We start from the raw sequence: 22398 nt of genomic DNA on the forward strand, positions 1-22398 counted from the left end.
CCAGACTACCCTTCTTGCTCCAACGAGGAGAAGATGTGCTTATTTTGAATGGTGAATGTCTGTCCGTGTCCTCCTTTTATAGGAGGTGGGTGACCCCCTAGCGGACGGACGCTCTTCACCGACCAATCAGGATTGGCAAATTGAAATAAATGCTTCTGAGGAATGCAGACAGAGATTGCATCCCACAGTGAGACATCTCACTCATATTACTCATAGAATCGGGGTTATATACATAACCTAAAGTTAATAGGTGTTTCCTAATATAAAATATTACCCACTTTTTATTCGTATTAGTGACTCCCTCACTCTTTCCTCAACGAGTCACAGGGCTGTGTGTATTCTCCATTAAACGAATGTCATTTTAGAACCTCATCAAAGCACAAATTCAGTGTTATTTTTCTCATGACGTCATCTAAAAGTTGTGTGTACTTTTTAAAAAACACAAGTCAATAACAGGACGTGCACAGAGCTGCGGGCTGTATTTGCCAAGTGGTTCAACTGAGCCTCTACTCCAGGTCCCAAGTGACGTGTTGTAACAAAGGCTGCTTAAATCAAACCGAGGGTTAAGAAACATGCATGCAAAGGGAGATTTGGCCACGAGCAAATGTATTTTCTCTGCTACATAAACATTTGAAATGTGGGAATGCAGATGAAGGCTCTAAATACAGAAGGTTTGAAAACAAGCTTCAGCACCGGGTTAAGGCACAAGGTTAACAATGATTGAACATGCACGGTCCTTATGCTAACTTTTCTTTTCTTTTTTTTTTTTTGCTCAAAAGGTTTTTCAAAGACTACAGCAGGAGAATATCATGTCTGACTGGGTCTTCTTTTGCAAAGTTTACCAGAGTTGTATGTCTTTCTTCCTGAGCCTTCATGGGTTTTCACCAAGTAATCTAATTTCCTGGAATGGGCTCTGCAATGTGCACAATATACGTTAATCGATTGGATTCATTTATCTAAAACAAGCATTTCAACTACTACATACCAAATCTTTCTGCTCCTATTCCTGACCCTTTTAACTGCTGCAAAAACTACTGCAAACAGTCAAAACATCCCAAAACACAAGTGTTAAAGCTAATGTAGTTTATTTTCCTTCTATCAGACCGTTTCATTTTCACATTCATGTAGAATTTTTTCAGCAGTGTGTGTGTAGTGAAGTGTCCACAATACAAACAGACATGAAATGGAAAAACACACTAAATCAACTTACCTTTAAAAAATTCCTCAGTGCATCTTCAACTGTGGCACTTGGAGGTTCTCCAAATAGAGTTGTTGCAATTTTTCTCTCAATCCATGACAGCTGTGCCACCTGCAATACAAAGAAACAAACATCTAAACTACAGAGCAGGGCCAGGGTTACAGATTTTATTTATTTATCTTAATCCTTTTGTATAATTGTATATGTAGTGTATTGACTATAATCAACCCTAACTCCTGGTAAAGAAACAAAACCAACCTTTGTTAAGAGATCAAAGCTAATGTGAGCCAGGGAGAGCAGTGCTAATGCTAACCTGTATGGGATAGGGACAATTGAGATGATTAAAACATAGGTAGGGCATAGCGTAACAAGGTAAGCTGGGGAGTTAGTCCCAAAACACAGATGATTTATTTAGGAAGCTTTTACATTGGTTCATGTTGGATTATTTTAGCTACAGCTGATAAACTGTGCCAACTCACAGCCAGAGGATCATGGGTTTAAGTCAGCATATTTACCACAAGTTGGTATGATTTTCCCAGTTTGCACAGTTTAAAAACTGTAGGGGTCTGTGTGTGTGTTCCAGGATGTATTTTGCTTACATTTATTTATATTTTACGACAACATCAATGTCACTGTGAGCTGTTTGAGATTGAGCTTTTCCGTGTTGCTGTGACCATCTCCAAATCCAGGAGTTAAGCAAATCCAATGGATGACGGCTTCTATATACTGTAGTAAATTATGAACAGTGATTCTTATTTTTTGGTGTCACTTAACGTATTTCCATCTTTATCAAACAAGTTTGGGGCCAATTACATTTTTCAATTCCAATTACATCTTCAATTATCCATGTTCAATTACAACTCAATTGTGATTAAGGTGGGCAACATTTTTTCAATTACAGTTAAAATTACAATTATTATTTTTCCCTGAGAGTCAATTACAATTATGCTCTGAATTATTAAAGCTTTCTGTTAGAATCCCTTATAATAATGGGTCAGTTTGACCCATGTCTTAAATCAGCTGTAAAATATCCTAAAAAATATGATTTATCATTTAATTTGTTTCTCATTTCTTGGTTACCTTCTTCGGCTTCATTATCTATGACCAGTATAACATTATCTATTGACCAGTATTAACATTTTTGGTGCAAGTCTGAGCCTTTTTTCTGCAGTATACCTCTCGATTTAAGTCTTTTTTTTTTTAATGGTAAAACGATCCCCAAGAGAACTGACAGGTAAACTTGATCTAAAACATATTTTAATAACTGTTAATTATGTATGTGCAAGCCATAGAACTGTAACATGGTTCCACAGGTTTACGTTTAATTAAACTGCAATTGACAGTTTGTAAAGAATTTTCATGCCAATTACAACTACAAAGTCAATTATCTGAACTTAATTAAAATTCACATACTGTATGATTACAACAGCAACATATTCTTTCAATTACAAATACAAATACAATTCCGCTATAGTTGTAAATAATTATCAATTACGCAATTACAATCATAAATGATCCCAACCATGGTATCATTTGAAATGTTTATGTGGTTTTTCTCTCCCTTTTCCCTCCAAAAAGGATGAAATTCCCGTCCTCGGTCAGGCAGGAAAAACCAAAATCTACTTTAATAACAACACTGTAATGTAGAGTAAGGAATTTTATGGGCAAAAGTTTATGGAAACAAATGTGTTTTCTTAACCATTGAATGCAATTCCCTATAACTTTAACACCATGGCAACATTTGACTCTGATGCTTTGTGTTTTTCTTTGCAGAGCATAGTAATGGCCAATAGAAGCTTTAGTCAAACAAAATTTTCTTGTCATGCACTATGAGTCAGAGCTTAATTGTAAGTGTAATGTTGCTCTGACATCATCGCAGGACTTTTCAAAAAAAAACCACTGACAGAATACACAGTAAATCATTGTTGACCATGGACCTGCTACAGAAAGCCAATAAACTTTAATGCACTAAAATTGCACAGTTCTGTTACTTCCTCTCTGGTAGATTAGAAGAGCATCATATCATTTTATCACAGCAATCTCTGTAATAGCTTCCTTTCAGGCAATGTGTCAACAAGTTGTGAGACAAACAAATGACATAATGCAGGAGCACTTGACAGCAGTTTGTTTTTAAATTGTGATAAATCATCATTGCATATTATTTTTGAATACATGGGTGGTGATTGAATGACTGAAAGACGAGAGTTGATGGTCTAAAAAACAATCATGACCTGTATCAAAAACAACTGCAGACGCAAAGATTAGACTAGACAGAAACAGGATGAAATGATCTCGCTGGGCTAATCTGATTTGAAGCTAACAATGGCTGGTGTTACCATCCCAGAGAGAATTCAGAGAAAATCACAGAGGGAAAACAAACCATGGGGAAACCTAAACAGTAGCACTGAACGAGGGGAAGCTGTGGGTGTTTTAGCAACAAGAAGCAGGAGGCCGTGCAGTCACGTCAGCCCTTTATAAAAGCACAGTCTGCAAACGTGACTGGAGGTAAGGACAAGGTCATGGTGTTTGGAGACGTGAGGATGTCACTTACAGCGTAGCACCAGCGGCCAAGAAGGTAGTAGGACAAGGGGTCGAGTGGCTTCAGCTCGATGGCTTTATCCAGATGATCCTGGGAGTGGAGGCACACACGTACACACAGAGACAAACACACACAAACAGGTAGACAGACAGCGAGAAGATTTTCACTGTTGATTCATGACACGGCTGTTATTTCCCTTGCCGTCTGTTCTGACCTGATCTTTCCTGCTTCACCAACCCACAAGTATTTAGCAAACACCTCTCACACACGCAATCTCAGCCCAGCCACGACACTGAGCTGACATGCACCCTCCCTGCACTCTTTTCCATTGTCCTGCTCTCTGAAGACTTTCTCTGTTCTCAGTGTTGGACCTTTTTTCTTCTGTCAAGAGTTGTAAAGACAGTGTTTGAGGGGAAAGCTGCTGACACAAAATAAAAGGCTACGTGCAGTTGTTACATAAACTTTTTCATCTTGTGCAACTGGTCTGCGATGGGAGTGGTTTACTCTAGTCTATACACACAGCATAAACGGACGAAAGAAAAAAATGGGAACTAATTTACATGTCCCAGTTTTCTGCAGGAATTGGTTTCGAAATGAAATTTGATCTTTTCCCTTTAAAGCAGAACTAAGTAACTTGCACTTAGCGATCCCCCTAAAGGTCCCTTTTGGTTATGTCACTGTCATAAGCTACAGCTACATGCGCACCAACAGTGACACTGAGGGTGCTTTCACACATATAGTCCCATGTGACCATGTGAACAGTATGAGGAAGAGAGACAAGTAAAATAAATGAATGATGTGGGAGTAATACGGAAGGGAGTGTGGAAATGTGTTTGTGTGCTGACAAAGCGGCTCTAAAAATGAATGGATGGATGAATGTATGGATAGATAGATGGATATTTGTGTGTGTGCTGCCTGATGGAGCGCTGGGTTGCGAGTGTGTGCGCCTGCCTGTTATTGCGACCGACACTGTGTGTGATTGCTGTGTGTTGCTGCTGAGCTGTCACTGCATGGAGTTGCTCCGTTCCTCGGAAAAAGGTCTTCTCTGCCTTTTTTTTGCTGGCTCCGCCACGATATAAGTTTGAGAAAAGTGAATTTGTAGACAACTGTGTGCAGTCACAAAGCTCGTCATAATCTAGCATTAGTTTGTATTGGGCTGCTGTAAAGCAGTACGTCTTGCCACCAGGTCAGAGGCAAGAAAGTTGCAACTGTGGTTTTCTGGCCAGAGACAGCAGGGGGATATGAAAGACCCCCCAATCACCCCGTAAACACTTGTATTACCCTCACAGGGACTATGAGAATGATTTATTAAGGCGAAAAAGTTATTTAGTTCTGCTTTAAGCTAAAAATGCAAACATTGTGTGATACCCTATTACCACACACAAAAAGCTAAGGGTTTTATTTGAACACATAATTTAAATTAATTGTTACTAAATGGTCATCAGGAATAACAAATTAAACTTGTACAAGATAAGTGTGTATTCAGTCCAGTAAAATGCAGGAACAAACCAGGACCACAGTTGTTTGCTGTGAACGACTCCGACCTCATTGTAGAATTACTACGTTAGACCAATGTTGGGACAACTTTAAATGATGGTCCTTTTTAATGGTCTTTAAGCAAATTCATCTCACTGAGAAAGATATACTTTGTTGTTGAAGCTGTTTTCACTAAGCTGTGTCTAAATGTGAATTTTTAACTCATTAATTTCAATTTTAATACATCTAGCAAATAAATTCAATTTTAATGTAGCAAAGTTTGAGTAACAACACTGAGTTCCTTAGGGTACACATAGGCTGTGTTGGAAATGGCACACTCTGTACTACACACTACAAACTCAATGAGGATATACTGTCTACTACTACTACTCCTCGTATGATTAGGATGATGGCCGTTCCAACTGAAGTATACTTCAAAGTTTCCTAAGATGTATTTTGAACCTATAATGACAAAAATTGAAGCACACTGAGGCTATATATCTCTGTTGATTCTCCACCTTTGAAAGTTCTAAAAAACATTTTCAGCAAGAAAGTAACCAAACAGAATATCAACATGTGTTCATTTGATCCATAAAACTCGTGGAAACATATTTCATGCCAACATTTCGGAGATTTTTGGAGATGTGTCCTTGTGCAAGACACTGAACCTTAAGTTGCTATCAATGGTCGACTTGTGAAGCACTTTGAGGCTACTTTGGTGGAGATAAAGACCTATAAATGATATGTATAAACAAGTCCATTTAGTAGGGTTGTGACAAGATCTCATGCCATGATATATCGCAAGATTAAACTCAGAGATTTCTTGTCGGATTAAAAATCTGGCTCGCGAGATTTTTAAAAAAAATTTTTTGTGAGCTATCCAAACTTTCTATTGGTGACCTGTGGGGGCAGTAATGCACCTTTGCTACATCTAGCCTGCCAGAACCTAAAGCAGGAGAAGGAAGAGAAGAAGAGGAGGAGTACATTTTACTTCTAGTTTCAATTTGTGGAAGTCTATTAACAGTTAAAAGAACATGGCTGCGTAGTTGCAGCATGTTGTTAATGACATACTTGGTCAGGCTCTATTTGCACTATTTGCACTATGTACACTCATGAACCCAATATTGCGTCTCGTCTCGTGAGCTGAGTGTATCTTCACACTCCTACCATTTACCATTTCTTGACGAAACTTCTGGTTAACTTCAAAACAAGAGCCCTATTTAGAAAAGCTTTAAAAACGAATACAAGACAAGAAGAGATGCTTTTGTTTTGAAAAGGGGATGTTTGATTTTTAGCTTGAAGCTGGTGCCAGGACTATTTTACATTCTGCTCACAATGCATCATAGGTTGGTTGAGTAAGACTAATGTGCCCACCGTGCATACTTAAAAAATGTCCCGATATAGTATACATCCTGGTATTTCTCACATACTCGATCTTTGCATACTATCTAATGTGAATGCACTACAAATTTTGATGTCAAACTGAGTATGAGTACTACGTTAGTATGGGATTTCGAACACAGCCATAATGTCTAATAATGCTTATATGTATATCAATGTTTTATATATGTGGACATAATATGAAGTTTAAAGAGCTGTTTGAAAATCTTACCTTAAAGATGTATCCGTTCTTTATCTTGTTTTGTAAGGTGTCGTATTCAGCCATTATGCCACACATGATGGCATACCTGTGGAGCAACACAAACACTTCACAGAATGTCCTGACCCAAAGCAAACACCAATTTCAGAGATTTTAGACATAACTGCACAAATAATGCGAAACAAGATGCTAGAAATCACACAAGTTATTTGCAGATTTGCTACAATGTAGGTACATGTTTTATAAATTGTACAGAAAACCACCAGACTGAATAAATACACTGTAGTGTTGAGAATGAAATTCATTATTTCATGAAATTAATAAAACAAAACCTAAAAACAAGACAACAAGAACTATAATATAATAATTCAAATAACTCCAGTTTACAAGAAGACAGTAAAAGTAATAAAATTAGCCAGAGTTTTAATCTATATTAAACAAGCCTATACTGTAGAATATTTTGCATTCCAACAGCTTCAATCTTCACATTGAACAGCCTCCACTCAGCACTGTGCTCATTAACTCATGCTGGGGAGAACTCCTAACAAGGAATGACAATAAATGAATACAACAGGCTGTTTTTCTTTGCCTGTAGTCCAAAGGAGAAGTGTAGCTTGGATGGATTCTCAGTCACACCACCTTTCCTCTGGGTCACTAGCAACAAATCAAATCAGTAAGCCAACCAAAGTAATGTTGAAAAATCCAGACTTTAAGGTGTACTCTGCAAAGTCCTAAATAAACAACATAATCACAGCCAAGCTGCATCATCTTGTTTCCAGAGAGGAAATACAGTGAGAGGGATTATCCATGTCAGCTACAGGCTGAGTGCTGGCAGAGGACAGCAGTGATCAAAGGACTTTCACCACAAGTGCTTTTTACCCTGCTGGTATCTCCCAGGAACATAAACACCTTTTAAAATGAGAAATCAGTAGTGCAAATGGCATCTGGCATGGTGGTGCTCCTGGTAGATTTGATCTACAACTGTTTGACCATTGTTTGTATAGATAACATATGGCGTGCCCACAAAAATAACAAAAAGGACATTAGTGCTATTGGACGACATGAATAGAGTGGACGAGCATGAGCTGATATTGGGTTGTCAAACTCATTTTAGTTTGGAGCCCAATTACAGAACAGTTTTATCTCAAGCAGATTATAAGCAATTTTGCACTTCCACGTATAAATGATTATGTAAAGTACGTAAGACACTGACAATATCCATGCAATGATTGACCTTTGGTGAAATTTTGAGGCATAAATTAAGGGAAATTGCAGGATTTTGGAAAAATTGAGAGTTCTTTCAACAATTTCAGGTTAGTAATGACTGCAGTCATGTGATGTAAGCATGGGTGAACTGTGAGCCCTGCAGATATTGTGGAGTTACGCTGAATGTTTGTTTTTGGAGGGACTGCAGATATCTTCAACTAAATTATTTTGTAATGTACACAATGATGAATGCTTTAATTTATACTTTCTCCTGCAGGCAGAATTGGATCTACTATAGGGCCGGATTTGGCCCTCGGGCCTTGAGTTTGACACATGAGCTCAGCTGATATAAGATCACGATGAAATCCTCTCATCTAGAAACCTTTATAATTTTGAGGCAATGGTAAAAGTCTGAAACAATGCCAATGCTAAACGATCTAATAATCATTACGCCTCCTAACTGGACAATTACCAGGCATGCTTTTATCACTGCTATGCCACCAGAATTATCTTTGCAAGACAAGTTATGTGGAAGTGTAACCAAAAAGATCCTTATTTATTATCTTAAGGTTGTGCGGGGAGTGGTCATACTGCCACTGGTTGGCGCCCGATGAGTGGAAAGCTCCAAAAACATCAGAGGAACAGAGATGCTATCTATTGGCAGCTGTGCTGCATGACTTACAAAGAAAACATGCTGCTGGATGTAAAGGCTCAGAATGAATGATTACTAAAGAGGTGCCATGAGGAAATGGAGCTGGGGTGCTTAGGTGTTGTTGTAGTGTTTTAATCCAGTTTAATGTGACGGGAGGAGCTCCCAGCATTCAGTAGCTTTGCAATCTGGTTGCTACATCTTAAAGCAAAGCAACACAAACTCTAAAACAGTTCCATTTTGCAGTGGTTAACTACTGATATATAAAAGATATACAATAATCACATTAATCAGTACAGCAATCAGAGTACACCCACTTTTGACTTTCTTTAAAAAACATTTCTCATGACTAAATAACACAAAAAAATATATATTTTGAGAAATGGCTGTCATTAAACCACTGTTAAGATTACATTTCAATCTAATTATATAAGTATCTTGTGGAAACTACAGGGACATATGTCTTTAGAAGAATTAGAACAATGCCCATCGGAAGTGTGCATTCATGTGGGAGCTTAAGTAGAGTTGTCAATTATGGCCAAATGAGTATGTGTTTGAAAGTTGGATGTACAAAGAGGTGTACTGTACATACTCTGTACTCTATAGTGTTATGAATCAATCTCAATCAATCAATCAATCAATCTTTTATTTGTATAGCGCCAAATCATAACCAATGGTATCTCAAGACACTTTACAGTAGAGCAGTCTTAAGGACGGACTCTTCATTTTATGGATACACACATACGCATATATACGTATATACACATACATACTGTATGTATCCCACACCCAACATGAAATTCATCATGGCGGCAAGGAAAACCTTCTGTTAAGCAGCAGGAACCTTGTGTGGATCCCATTCCTATGATGAACAGTCATCCACGTTATGCTGTGTTGGGTGTGTGCAGAGGAAAGGGTGGAGACAGAGTTGTTGAGACTCTGAAGGGGTATATGTGCGGGTGCAGGTTTAATTCTATGGGACATGCGCATGACAAATGTGTGTGTGTTTTTTTTAATTTTTTATTTTTTACTAATTTTTATTTTTTTTTTTGTTTGGTGTATCTTTCTGTAATGTATGATTTTTGGAGTCATGTGTATTTTTGTATCCTTCTGTTGTGTTTTTGTACATTCTTTGTATAACTATTGTTTTTTGTTGGCATTGTACTGTGATTCTGGAGTCATTTTGTGTATTTTTTGTATAAATATTTAGTTTTGTGTATTTTTTGTATAAATATTTAGTTTTGTGTATTTTGAAATTTTTGTTGTCTGGTGTATTTTTCTGTAAAGTATGTTTTTTTGTCATTTTGTGTGTTTTTGGAGCCATTTTTGTCATTTTTGAGCATTTCTGTTATCGTTTTGTGTACTTTTTGTATAAATATTGTTTCGTTTTTTGTTTTATTTTACTAATTTAGTATATTTTTTATTATTAAATGCCTTATGTGTGATGAGGGCGTGTTGGGTAGTACTTCAGGGCATGACCCTGCCTGACACGAGTCCCAGGCTCAGCTGACTCCGGCTGACAGTATCTGGCATGGGCCCCTGTCCTGGGTAATGGATACCTTTCCGCAGCTTTGCGGCCAGGTTCTTTAACCAAAGGCTAAGGGAAGGTGTAACCCTGATGAAAAACCCGCGTTGCGCCAAGCGATAGGCAGCCCTAAGCAAACCGAGCTGCCAGCAGGACGCTGCAGTCGCTCTCGAAGACGGTTGTCGTGGACCTCCCCAAGCCACCAGATCATTTTGTGGGTGACCAAGTTAGTGGATCAAGGCCAGCGCACCCTCCCTCCACTTAAATCTTCATTGAGCACGTCTCATTGTGTGAGCTCCTTCCAAGTCCTGCTGGTGACGGGGGCAGGCTGTGGATGCAGCTGGAAGCCCTCAGCCAGCAACCCACACGTAGGCGGCCCAGACAAGATGGTCGTTGGGGGCTAGGACCGGAGCAGCAGCAACCATCGGCAACTACCTGGGCGACTGTGCAGCCATCTTTAGGATCCGCACTGCTCACCCATCACGGGAAAGGGCTTAGAAAAGGTGGCCTAAACATTGTCTGTCCCTCAACTTCCTGGGCGGGGAACCGCACCCGCCAGGACATCCCTCTCAGCGATCGAAAAACAAAAAAAAGAAATCGACAGACATACTGGATTGACGAGCACACTATGACCCTACGTCTGCCTCTGTCCAAGGGGCGGTACGCCCCCACCCTGACTTCCGACGAAGACAGAAAGAACGCTTTTACGAGACCTTGCACACGATCCTAGGCAAGATCTCTGCTCGGCGACTTTAACACCAGGGTTGGCACAGACCACGGTGTGGAAAGGTGTCATTGGTCGTCATGGGGTCGGCCGCAGCAACAGCATGAACTCAGGCTCCTCAGCCTCTGCGCAGAATACGGGCTATCCATCACCAACACCATGTTTCAGCTCCGAACAATGCACAAGACATTGTGGATGCATCCGTGGTCCAAGCACTGGCATTTGCTGGATTATGTCATCGTCCGCAAATCCGACCTCCAGGATGTCCATGTCACGAGTGCCATATGAGGGGCAAAGTGTCGGACCGACCATCATCTCATACGAAGTATCCTCCGTCTGCACATTCAACCACCTGTGCGAAAGAAAAGCCAAACCCTCGACTGAATCTCCGCGCACAGACTGCGACCCAAACATTATGGCAGAACTGTGGCGCGTCAAAGTGACGAACCTGGTAGCCATCACGCTGGTCGAGCCACAAACCCCGGTCACCACCGCGCAACTTGACCAACAAATGGGACGTCAACTCTCTCGGAACCACCCAGAGACATCACCAAGACTGGTTTGATGAGAGTGCGGAGGAAATCCACCAACTTCTGCGAGAGAAGAACAATGCCCACGTACTCCGCCACCCATCCTCAGCTGCCCTTCGGTCCCGCTGGAGCGACCTTCGTGCATGTGCCCAACGCAAACTCAGGACGATGCAGAACGACTGGTGGACGGAAAAAGCTCTAGAGATCCAGAGCTTTGCGGAAAACAACGATTGCCAACAGTTCTACTTGGTAATCAAGACGACCTATAGACCACAGCGGGGATCTCTGCACCCAGTCCGAAGCAAAGACGGCACGACACTCCACAAAGATCGTGCTGGAATTCTTGGGCGCTGATCGAAACACCTCGTGAGCTGCTGAATAGAGCCAACAACCCCGACCCAGCCATCATCCAGCAGCTACCAGAACTACCCGCCCTCCCAGCTCTGGACACCCCGCCCTTGCTCTCCGAGGTTCAGAAAAACAACAAGGCTGCCGGCCCTAACGGCATCCCAGCCGAAGTCTTGACGCTCGGAGGACCCTGCCTGCTGCAATGCTTCATCTCCTGGGCGTGGAAAGCCGGCCTCCTTCCACAACAATGGAAGGACGCCAGCATCGTCACCATCTAAAGCAGAAGGGAGACAAAACCAACTGCAACTATATAACAAAATATAGTCGTCGAAAACTATAACGAAAACTTTTAGTCAACACAATTACCAGTGTCATTTTGTCATGTTTTTTTATGGTGAGATGGAAACCACCTGGGGAAGCATACCAGAGAGGGGGAGTAATCAGTGCCCATTGAGGGCTGTAGAACAAACGTTAACTCACCTCTGGATGGGACAAGTCCAGCTCAGCAAAGGTAGCAAACAGCAGTTATGAGTCTGTAAGTAACTACCATATAGTATAATTTACAACATAAACATCTAACATTTCAAATTGACCTCCAGCAGGAGATAAAGTGTTGTTTCTGGTTTTATGTAACACATCTATTGTGGCAGTTCTGAATCTGTAAAGACACACAGGCGGGGGGAGAGAAGGCAGTGAATGAAGAGAGAGAGGGAAAACGATTTCAGAGGTGTGTCGAGCCTCACGGGGCAACACGCTTTTTTTTATTCTTTCTTTTTTTACAGGGAGTCGAAATATTATCTCTCCACCACAGTTTAAGGCGAGAGAGGGGAGATATTAAATGAGAGTTGAGAGACAAAGTCAAAGCAATATGAAAGAGAGATTTGTTGTTTAAAATATAATAAAATCTTGAACACTAATAATATAACAGGTGGTAAGTGTTGAAAGCAAGATGGAAACGGCCGATTGATTTCAAAGACTTTCCACCGCAATGAGCTTGAAATTTAGGCACACAAACAACTGTTTCCATGGCGACTGGGAACAGTGCACAATGCTGTTTCCATCAACCAGGCCCGGGTTTGAAAAGTTGTCTTTGTGGAGGTCAGTGTGTCTCATTCTCCACTCCCTCAGAGCTGCCCTCTGACTGACACTGGCACAGTCTCCCAGTTTAATCCACAGGCCTTTGTTCCAGTGGCGAGGCGCTGTAGTCAGGGATTTACGTGGGGCTTAATTCACACAGCGGGATCCTTGAAAACACTCCTATAAACAAAGCAGGTGACACCGGACTGCAATCACATCTCACTGCCGTCAGCCTGCTGAGATTATACAAACAGGCTTTAAACTCACCGCCATGAAATCTCACCCATGAAACTCAATGCTTGCACTGCAGGAAGTCTTTCAACCCAAATTTACACTTTGGCACACACTCAGTAGCACGTACCAATGGTATCAAAACACAATACGTTTTTACAGACCAAAACTACACAAATAACACAATCCATCTTTAAATTAAAAAAAAGACAGAAGCTTTAAAATACTCGGTAATCAAATTTCAATTATATAATAAAAACATCCTCAGAGAAAACATTTATGATTCTACAATCTTATAGTGAAACACATTTCTACATCATATTTTACACAGGAAGTAAAACCTTAAAAGGCAAGTAATTTTTTTGAAATATTAAATTTTAGTACCTACGTCACCCTAAATCAGACATGGGACATTTTAATCACAGCAAGGGCCATTATTGATTGTCTGATCCGAGGGTCACATTATCAACATTTATGACAGCCTTCAGAATAATGACCATCTGAACATTATTCCCGAAAAGATAGGTTTTTGTGGATTTTTCACTCATTTTGTATTTAAATGTTCCTGTTTTGTGTGTTTTTAAGAATCATTTGTGGATTTTTCTTGTCATTTTGTATATTTTAGTTGTTTTGTGTGTTTCTGGAGTCATTTTGAGTATTTCTCTGTCATTTTCTTTAATTTAGTTTCTGTTTTGGGATTTAGAGAAATTTGCGTATTTTTTTTTGTCATTTTATTATTGTTGTTTGTGTTTTTTTTTTTTTTAAGTCATTTGGTGTAATTTTTTTTTTCCTGTCATTTTGTGTATGGTATTTTTATAGTTGTTTTGTGTTATTATTGAAGTCATTTAGAGTATTTTTGTTTACTTGTGCACTAATGCACAAAATCCTTTACACATTTTTTTTTTTTTTTTAATTGTTTACGATTAGTACTTGTAGACAGTTTTTAGTCGACTAGTAATACAAGTAAAGCCAAAAAATTGTCTAGCAGTACTAGAAGATCTGAGGCAAATGAAGTCGGAGGAATTAAAACCAAGTCCAGCACCCTGATTGGTTATAATATTTTTGAAAGGCAGTGAAAAGCAGGAATTTGCTTTTTCCCATCAATGTATAACCACATAAGGCTTACTAATAGTAGAAGTGACACATTTTTGCTTCATTAGTAAAGTGTATGTACTTTACTATATTATTATTAGAGCAACACTCAAGGCTCTCCAATGCAAAAGTTTAGGTTTCGGTGCCCTGTGTCGGCACGGGAACATAAAGCTGTAAACTGATTGGTTCCATAAGAACCAAGTTTTGAGTTGTTGTGGTACGACTAATACAAAACCTAACGCATGTATAATGCATCCAAACAAATAAAGTAAAAAAAAAAAAAAAAATGCAATTATTTAATGAGAATAAAATTGAAAATGAATTATTATTATTGGTATTAATGTCAGTGATATTGAAATGCTGCATTTGAACTAGAGCATTTCTGAAGGATGAGAGAGGTGGAAGTTGTCTGAAATGTGCTCTTTAAATGAGCACCTCCAAAAGGATCCAACTTCAAAGGATTCCTCACCCACCTCTCCATGGGCAAAGTATACAGGTGTGTTGCATGACAGGAGTGGGAAACTATGCATAATCTTCTGGGAGGCAATGACTGTTTCAGGGACATCACATTCATTCATCACCTCAGGGCTTGGGTTTGACTGTGTAAGGTTCCCAGATCACAGGAAGCCTGTGGCTGTACATCAACAGTTTTCAATAAAAAGCATTTGAACTTTTTCAATATAAACCAGGGTTTTAAGAAAACAGGGCGAAATCTATCACTCTGGGCTGCATCAGGGCACAACTAACACTAATCAAAACAAAAGCCTTTACCTGATTTGCAGCACTTGCACATAATGATGCAAACAGCATGGCTTCTTCTGTTTGTTTTTGAGAGTGTTTTAGCATGTGAGATTTATAGCTTAAAATAATCACAGATGTGTCAAACATGTGTAATATGTAAGAAGAAAGAGGGAGCTAGGATTCAAAGGTGCAAATTTACTAAAGGTTTGCACCTGAAAAAAACGTGCACAAACGTCACTACACATGCTGAAACACTAACCCAAGACAATCAGGATTGCTTCTGTCAAACACGTAACATAGAGTGTACGATCCATTCAGCGCATTTTGCCACTGATAAATGTAGGCAGATCTGCTATTTCTAGTCTCACACGGCATGTGACAGATACCAGAGCAGGTGCGTTTAGCCTCAACATCCTCACCCAACCTGTAAGCTGTCACTCAGTAAATGAGACTTCTTGACTTTGATCTTTGAAAAATGAAACCAACACAAACTTTAAGCACGCTAAAGCAATTCATTTCTAACATTCACACATTTTCATCTGCATTGATTTAATGAGAAAATCTGAGAATTGAGATTATGTGTAAACCTAACATTATAGTGGAATCCACCCATTTAGGCAGATTTCTTTGAAGCGTGAAATCTGCATTTGTGGCATTGAAATTTTTTTAAAAGTTCTTCATTCTCTCACACAATGTAAAACAGTTTCAGTCAGAGGTTTCAGTGGCTGAGCAGGAACTAACTGGCAGCACGTCTAAACATCTGCCAAACTGTGACAAGCTGAAAGGACATTCAGGAAAGCAGGTGACAAGTTTTCTCACGGGATTATAACAGTAAGTAAACAAATACCTCAGACATTAACTTTCCTGAAATGCTGCCTGGCACCAGATTCCAGTCTGATTCTTACTCAAAGTGTGGCTTTGCCTACTTTGCTCCGTCTGTTCAACCTTGTTTCTGCTTGGTTTAAAAACCATACAAACACTATTACGGGCTGTGGGGATTAAGTGTTAAGCTTTTTAAAGCTGGAGCTTTTAATTAGCTAAACACACACAGCCTTATATTTCACTCGACATATTGGCTGCAGCGGTATGTGTAATTATTGCCTAACAAACTGAGCCAAAGCTGCTCCTGGCTGCAGCAAAAGGTTTTCCTAGAGAAACCTTCAAATGTGTGATTGCGCCAAGTAAGCACATGATCTCAATTACACATTATTCCAAATCATTGTATGTAACTGACAGTAACATATACTTCTAATTAAAGGGACCAAGTTCATACTTGATGTATATAAATTAATTAGTTTACAACAAATGAATGGTATGCTTATTTCAAAGAAGCTGAATGGAGCCTATTTTCTTTTCCAACTGCCACATCTGGAGAAATCTTCATCTCTACACTGCAGCAGTGGATTCCTTGTATTGGCAGTCAAGTTTTGACATGAGCAGTGCTTCAGATGAAGAATGCAATTGTGACCTCAAGTACACAGGTTTCCTTTTGCCATCAAGCCCATTGTACAATGAATTAAATGCAAAGGGGATTTTCTACTGAGTCATCCAGCAAGCAGGGTGGCACGGGAGCAGAGTGAAGGCTCTCCTCGATTTCCATGAGTATGAAATTCCCCATAACTCTAGGCTACAATTTTGAGCACCATTTAAAAATGTACTGAAACTTTGACACCGAAACAGCTGATCGATTCTGAGACACAAGGGCAACAACAATGACCAGGAAATCACAAGCACTTATTTACATATAGTAAAGCTGTAAACCTGTTCATGGCCACCAACACAAAGGCACAGCTACTGTAAAAGAGAGGAAGTGATTAGGAGTGTGACAATATCTGGATACAGCGATACATTGCAATATTTTTCCGCACGATCGATTATCGATATGCTCCCGCTAAGTATCAATTTTTTTTCTCAATTTTTTTTTTTTTTTCCCAAAACCTTTTCTGCTTTTTCACTAAAATGTGCAGGTAGGTCTTCACAGAAATTTTGTCACTGTTTGTTGAAGGAACCAATATATTGTTTACTGGAATATTGCACTATAATGGTGTCACTGGTAAGAAAAACCTTTTTTTTTGTTTACAAAAAGCACTATTGGAGATGCTTATTTGTTTACATTGGTATGTTGACACTTATTTACAGAAATGTTGCACTAAAATAGTGTCACTGTTCATAGGACATTTTTTCAATTTATTGTCTTTCAGAGATATAAAATAAAAATTGTAGTATTTCACTGAATCTTTTTTTTCTTGATATGTCATAGATTGTCGTAGATTGATTTCTGACCAATATATCAATAACCACAGTATCGTCATGTCGTGAGATAATCGTTCTCGTGAGCTTTGTATAGCGTATCGCATTGTATCATGAGGTACCCAGAGGTTCCCACCCCTAGAAGTGATGATTTTTGCTATTTAAAGTGCACATGACACCAAATGTCATATAGATGCTGAATGCAAAAACAAATCTCTAAACAGTGCTATCTCAAAGTTACATTTTGCATTTTACTGTTGCTTTTTCGTAGAATAATCTGTTAAAAACACAAGATGTCAAAACTGGTGTCATGTGCCCTCAGTCATGGCCGAGTTATAATGACCCTTGCTTACATTCCTAGAACTAAGTTAGATGCTCTCAGGTGGGTGTGGGAGGGAGGAGAGCTGTAGCTAAAGGAGGTTTCTAGGCAGAATGCAAGTATCTCATATACCAAGCTTAACTTTACTCTTTCATTTTATAAACTGTACATTGCTTGGTCATATTGTTCGTATATTTTCAAAAGAAAAAGAATAGTAGGAAAACCCCGTGTAAGGGCTATCAACCAGTATTAGGTGGTCTATTCCTCTAAAGAGAAATATAAAAGAAATCAAAACAAACGTGTTAACACAGCTCAGCTACAACAAAAATGTGTCTGATTGGTCCCAAACATACAGACATTGTTATCAGCAACCACCTTAACCATTAAGAATCAGCAGCCCTTGAAGTAAGAGTAACGCCCATAACAAACCCAGATCTCACTTTCAGAAAATGTGTTTGAAATGATAGCAGGATACACAGATCCAAGGAGTCTTACACCCACAGAAATGTGGTCACCCTTACTATGAATTGGATTACTAAGTATCAAGAGCTCCAATGGTCCAATGTCTTTGTATACATCTCCTTTAAACTTAACAGTACAATGGCCTGCCATCTGATTTCAGAGATTTTGCTTGCTTTGGTTTGAGCTATTTGATAAAATATAAAAATGTATTCCAAAGGGAAAAAAATGTGAATTCATTTTAATATCGAAAAACAGGTGCTTCACAGGCTAAGCTGTCACTCAACATCCCAGTCCTGCAGTCCTGCTCATTTGAGGAAAGTCCCCAGTTTCATTCAGTCTCAAAGGCTGAATTTGGAACTAAACTGCTCACTAACTTTGAACAAAGTCGCTTACGATGAAGTCGAATTTTTGGATAATCCTATTATTTGTTTATATAACAAAACAATATGGATTCTAATTATGAAATCGGAGAGTAAGGAAACACCTTACACCTACCACTGATGACTTTCAGCACATGTAGGATTCACGCTGACTGCCACTTCACCCACTGTTTTTCCTAAGAGTGGAAGAAAAAATCATCTCAATGATTTTCAACTGGAACACAAATCAAACACAAGATTCACCTAGAACACTTTTGTGAAGATGAAAGAAGGAAATGGAATGGATTAGCAGAGTCAAGGGCGAGGTTGACTGTGAAAACAAAACGTGATATACCGTTAATCAAGAACCATCAAAGTTTTTTCCATCATCTGCTTTAATAATATCTAAATCATGAATGCAGAATATGAAGGATTGTTGTTTTAACTGTCTGCATCACTAACAGTAACACCGTCAGATGCTATGACACGTGTGTTTCTGCAGCTCTGATTAGAGGAAAACTGATGTGGACAGAAAATCCAATCTGAACATCAGCAAAATCACAAAACAGTCTATTAGTCAAAATAGTACTACCGCTATGGCAAGTCCTTTTAACATTTAATAGCTATATTTTACAATATGGTATTAACATTATAAATATCAACAACATAATTGTGACTACCGGTAGTCACAATGACAGTTATCTGTAACTCAGTTTTGACTTGTCAAAATTGAGTTACAGATATCTGCAATGACCACACGAAAACCGCCCTTTGCCTCGTCACGCATTCCCAATGCCACTTACAGAGATCTCTAGCTAATCAAAAATCTGTTTAAAGACATCTTAATGACATTATGACTAGTCAAAATAGTGACTTACAGATATCTGCAATGACAAACTACATACACATCAATGGGGAAAGTGACAACCAGTGATGTGCCGTCAGGGTAGGTTAGGTAGGCAGTGCCTACCCAAGGGTGAATTGATATTTTCATTATTTGTTTTAATTATAAATTATTTATTTTTCCATTTCCAATAGCCTACAGTATCTATAAGTTTGAAAGTGTCCACATTTTGTGCATTTCATAGCCCAAATTACTAAACAGCGCTATTTCCTGGAACAGCTGCACAGTCTCGCTCCGCTATAAGGCAGAGGGAAGCCACGCCCCCTCCCAAAGGCACGTTGCTCCTCTGCCTCTGTTCCCATTGCGTGTTTTTACGTGTTTGCGCATGCGCAGTCAGGTCCCCAAGATGACAACCATTTACGTCCAAAGGCAGCGTAGAGAGCTGCCTTTGGACATAACTGTGCTATGCTAAATGCTATACGTAAGTTCACAGTACATTAGGGAATTGATGCCATGTGACCGCTGCCGCTACGTTCTCTAGCTAGTGGGCGGGATAACGCTACAGTCAGGATGACAGTGCCAGAGATGATAGAAAAACTTTCTTTTGAGGAAAAACAACAGCTTTTTAAAAGATGGGAGACCAACACCGGAGTTACCAGACCTTCAGCAAAGGTAAAATCAGAAAATGTTTCATACTTTCCACAGTGAATGGTACAAAAGAAAGGATTGGCTTTATGGATGTGTCTCACTGAGGCTGTTCGGAGTTGTTGTTGTTGCCTTTTTCTCCGTGTTTCTGTGTTTCCAACACAAACAACAGATGTGCTGCCGTGTCATGAGATATATCTTGTTGGGAGAGTATGGAGGCTATATTAAATAATTGTTTATGTTTCTTTAATGGTGTTTATGATATTGATTTTGTTAGATGGCTAAATGCTTGTTCATGTGGATCTTGTTGGGTTTTTTCTTTCTTATTATGAATTTTATATTTTGATAAGCGCCTTGAGATGACTTTGTTGGAAATTGCTTTATACAAATAAAATTGATTTGAATTGAATTAACACTTGCCAGCAGAAACATATGAAATTGTCATTGGTGGTCTCGATTTGCAACGTGCCTACCCAACCCTAGTGGTCACGACACGTCACTGGTGACAACACATTACAATTACAATTGTGGATAGGAAGAATGTCATTGTAGATATCCGAAACGTTCATTTTGACTAGTAAGAATTTAAAGTGCGGCCATCAAGATTACATATCTGGACTAGCTATTAAATAACAGGGCTTGCCATACCACCGCATAGTACAACACGGAAGATCACTGGTAACTCTTATAGATACCCCTCAAAAATGTCTGTCTGGCTCTTGATTCAATAATTTTTTTTTAAATAAAAGGTCCTGAAAGAGTTGCGTTAGCCTACGTTGCCAGGTCAAATTTTTATAGACTGTATTTGGTCATCAGGTAGATGATGTTATGTTTTTATGATCGCTCTACTTCTTAAGGAATCAAAACAAAATGACAGGTCAAAAAAGAGACGACTGAATGGGGATATATACAAAGCACCAAGTTACTCAAGTTACAGTGTTCAAATAATAATTTTACCTGAGCTATGTTTTAAAAGCTTAAAATAAACTCAGCAGATCTGTTTCCTCAATGAAGGAGTGTTATCTTATACGGACTAGTAGCTAAATGTGGCCACATTAGTGGTACCTTTGTGGTTAATGACACAATCAAATAAAAAAAGAGATGGTTGTTAAATTACCAGCTTCCGCAAGTGTCTTCTTGTCCTCCATTGTGGAGCTGATGTCATGAACATCACAATACGCTCGAATTAGCCGCCACAGAAAAGGTGATTTCTGTCCAAACTAGAAAAATAATTCAGTGTTAAATGACTGTTTGGTTTGAGCATTGAAAACACAAATGTGTATTTGCTAAAAGTGAACACACCTTTTCTTTTTGCTCCAACAGCATGCTGAGACTTTCTCTTTTGTCTGACTCACTGCCTTTATGTAAACAGTCGATCCTGTCAATGAGGGCTAACATGTCCGCAGGCTCTTCTCCATCCTTTAGTTCTTCCTCGCTTTGTTCTTCTTCTTCTTCATCTTCTTTTTCTTCATCATCTTCTTCATCCGAGTCTGTCAGCGCAGTTATGTACCTAAAAGCATCAGAAATGGGAAGAGCTTCATTTTGCTGTCAGCGTGTGCTATTAAACAGAACCAACGTAAGTGACAAAAGGTTCACTGAACACCTTGATGTTCAGAATCAGCTGGGCAGGCTATTAGGCTCTCAGCAAACTGTGCAAAATGAGCTCAAGAAGCTCCATCAAACCACCTAAATGTTGATCGTTTTCTACTGGAAATTCACTTAATTCAAAGATCTATAATATCTTACTCACAAGTGAAAAAAAAACCGCCTGCTCGTGAGGTGGTACACCTGAGGTGAGGACTTTTGCAGATCAATCAGAATCCACTTATGATAACAATTTTTACAAGCAGCTTTTTGCCAAGTGTTGATTATATAGGATCAATTTTCACTCCCTGTTTACACATTAATGCACTGCTTACATAACTAGATCACCTACTGTAATTGTTTCTAAATGCTAGTTGTTCAGAAACTCCTGATGTGTAAACGTGGATACCTTGAGGCTTTCTTTTCATACACAGGCAGAAGTGTTTAGTGAGGTGAGGCGTGCAACGCTTGCATCAGAGATTTAATGCTGCCTTTTTAAATAACTGCGAGCGTGCACAGACAACGTGGGCTAACACTTCAGACATTTGGGGCAGAAAAACAAGCTATAGTTACAGAGGAGGTAAACATACAAGACAAAGGTGAAAACATGAAAAGCTTCTATTAATTGTTGGCAGAAGCTCCATGTGCGTCACTGGTGGTTAGAAGCCTATGTTCAGCTATGAGAGAGTAGTTGGGCTGCAAGCCATGGTTCTGAAGGGATGTGTTGGTACGAGCCACAGACAAAAACACTGCAGACCCAAAAGGTGCGCCGTGCCAGAGGCAAGTTGCTAACTCCACCTCTTAGCACACACTTTTAACCCTGACCATATAGCATGGCTCAAGACTACGACCAAATTAGTCGCATATGTGACTATTTTTTCAGTGTGTGCGAGGGAGAATTTAATCTGGTCGCATCTGTGCGAGTGCGTGTGAAAATCCAAAAGGAGGAAACTTCCTCGTCCTGTTGAGTCTTCCTCCTGTGAATCAGGGTCCGACATG

At 39.3% G+C, this 22398-nt stretch overlaps 1 protein-coding gene across 2 annotated transcripts in view; it reads right to left on the bottom strand.

Annotated features, from left to right (window-relative positions):
- LOC114476797 (regulator of microtubule dynamics protein 2-like) overlaps positions 1-22398 on the bottom strand; it is a 42554-nt gene that overhangs the window by 3560 nt on the left and 16596 nt on the right. For both annotated transcript variants that reach the window (XM_028468721.1, XM_028468720.1), the window contains exons 3-8: positions 21118-21325; positions 20933-21035; positions 18463-18523; positions 6826-6901; positions 3750-3827; positions 1211-1309 (exon numbers count right to left, since the gene is read on the bottom strand). In XM_028468721.1, coding sequence (XP_028324522.1) covers positions 1211-1309; positions 3750-3827; positions 6826-6901; positions 18463-18523; positions 20933-21035; positions 21118-21325 — 625 coding nt within the window. The remainder of the gene's footprint in view (positions 1-1210; positions 1310-3749; positions 3828-6825; positions 6902-18462; positions 18524-20932; positions 21036-21117; positions 21326-22398) is intronic.

This window comes from Gouania willdenowi, chromosome 15 (genome assembly GCF_900634775.1).
Source record: "Gouania willdenowi chromosome 15, fGouWil2.1, whole genome shotgun sequence".
NCBI lineage: Eukaryota > Metazoa > Chordata > Actinopteri > Blenniiformes > Gobiesocidae > Gouania > Gouania willdenowi.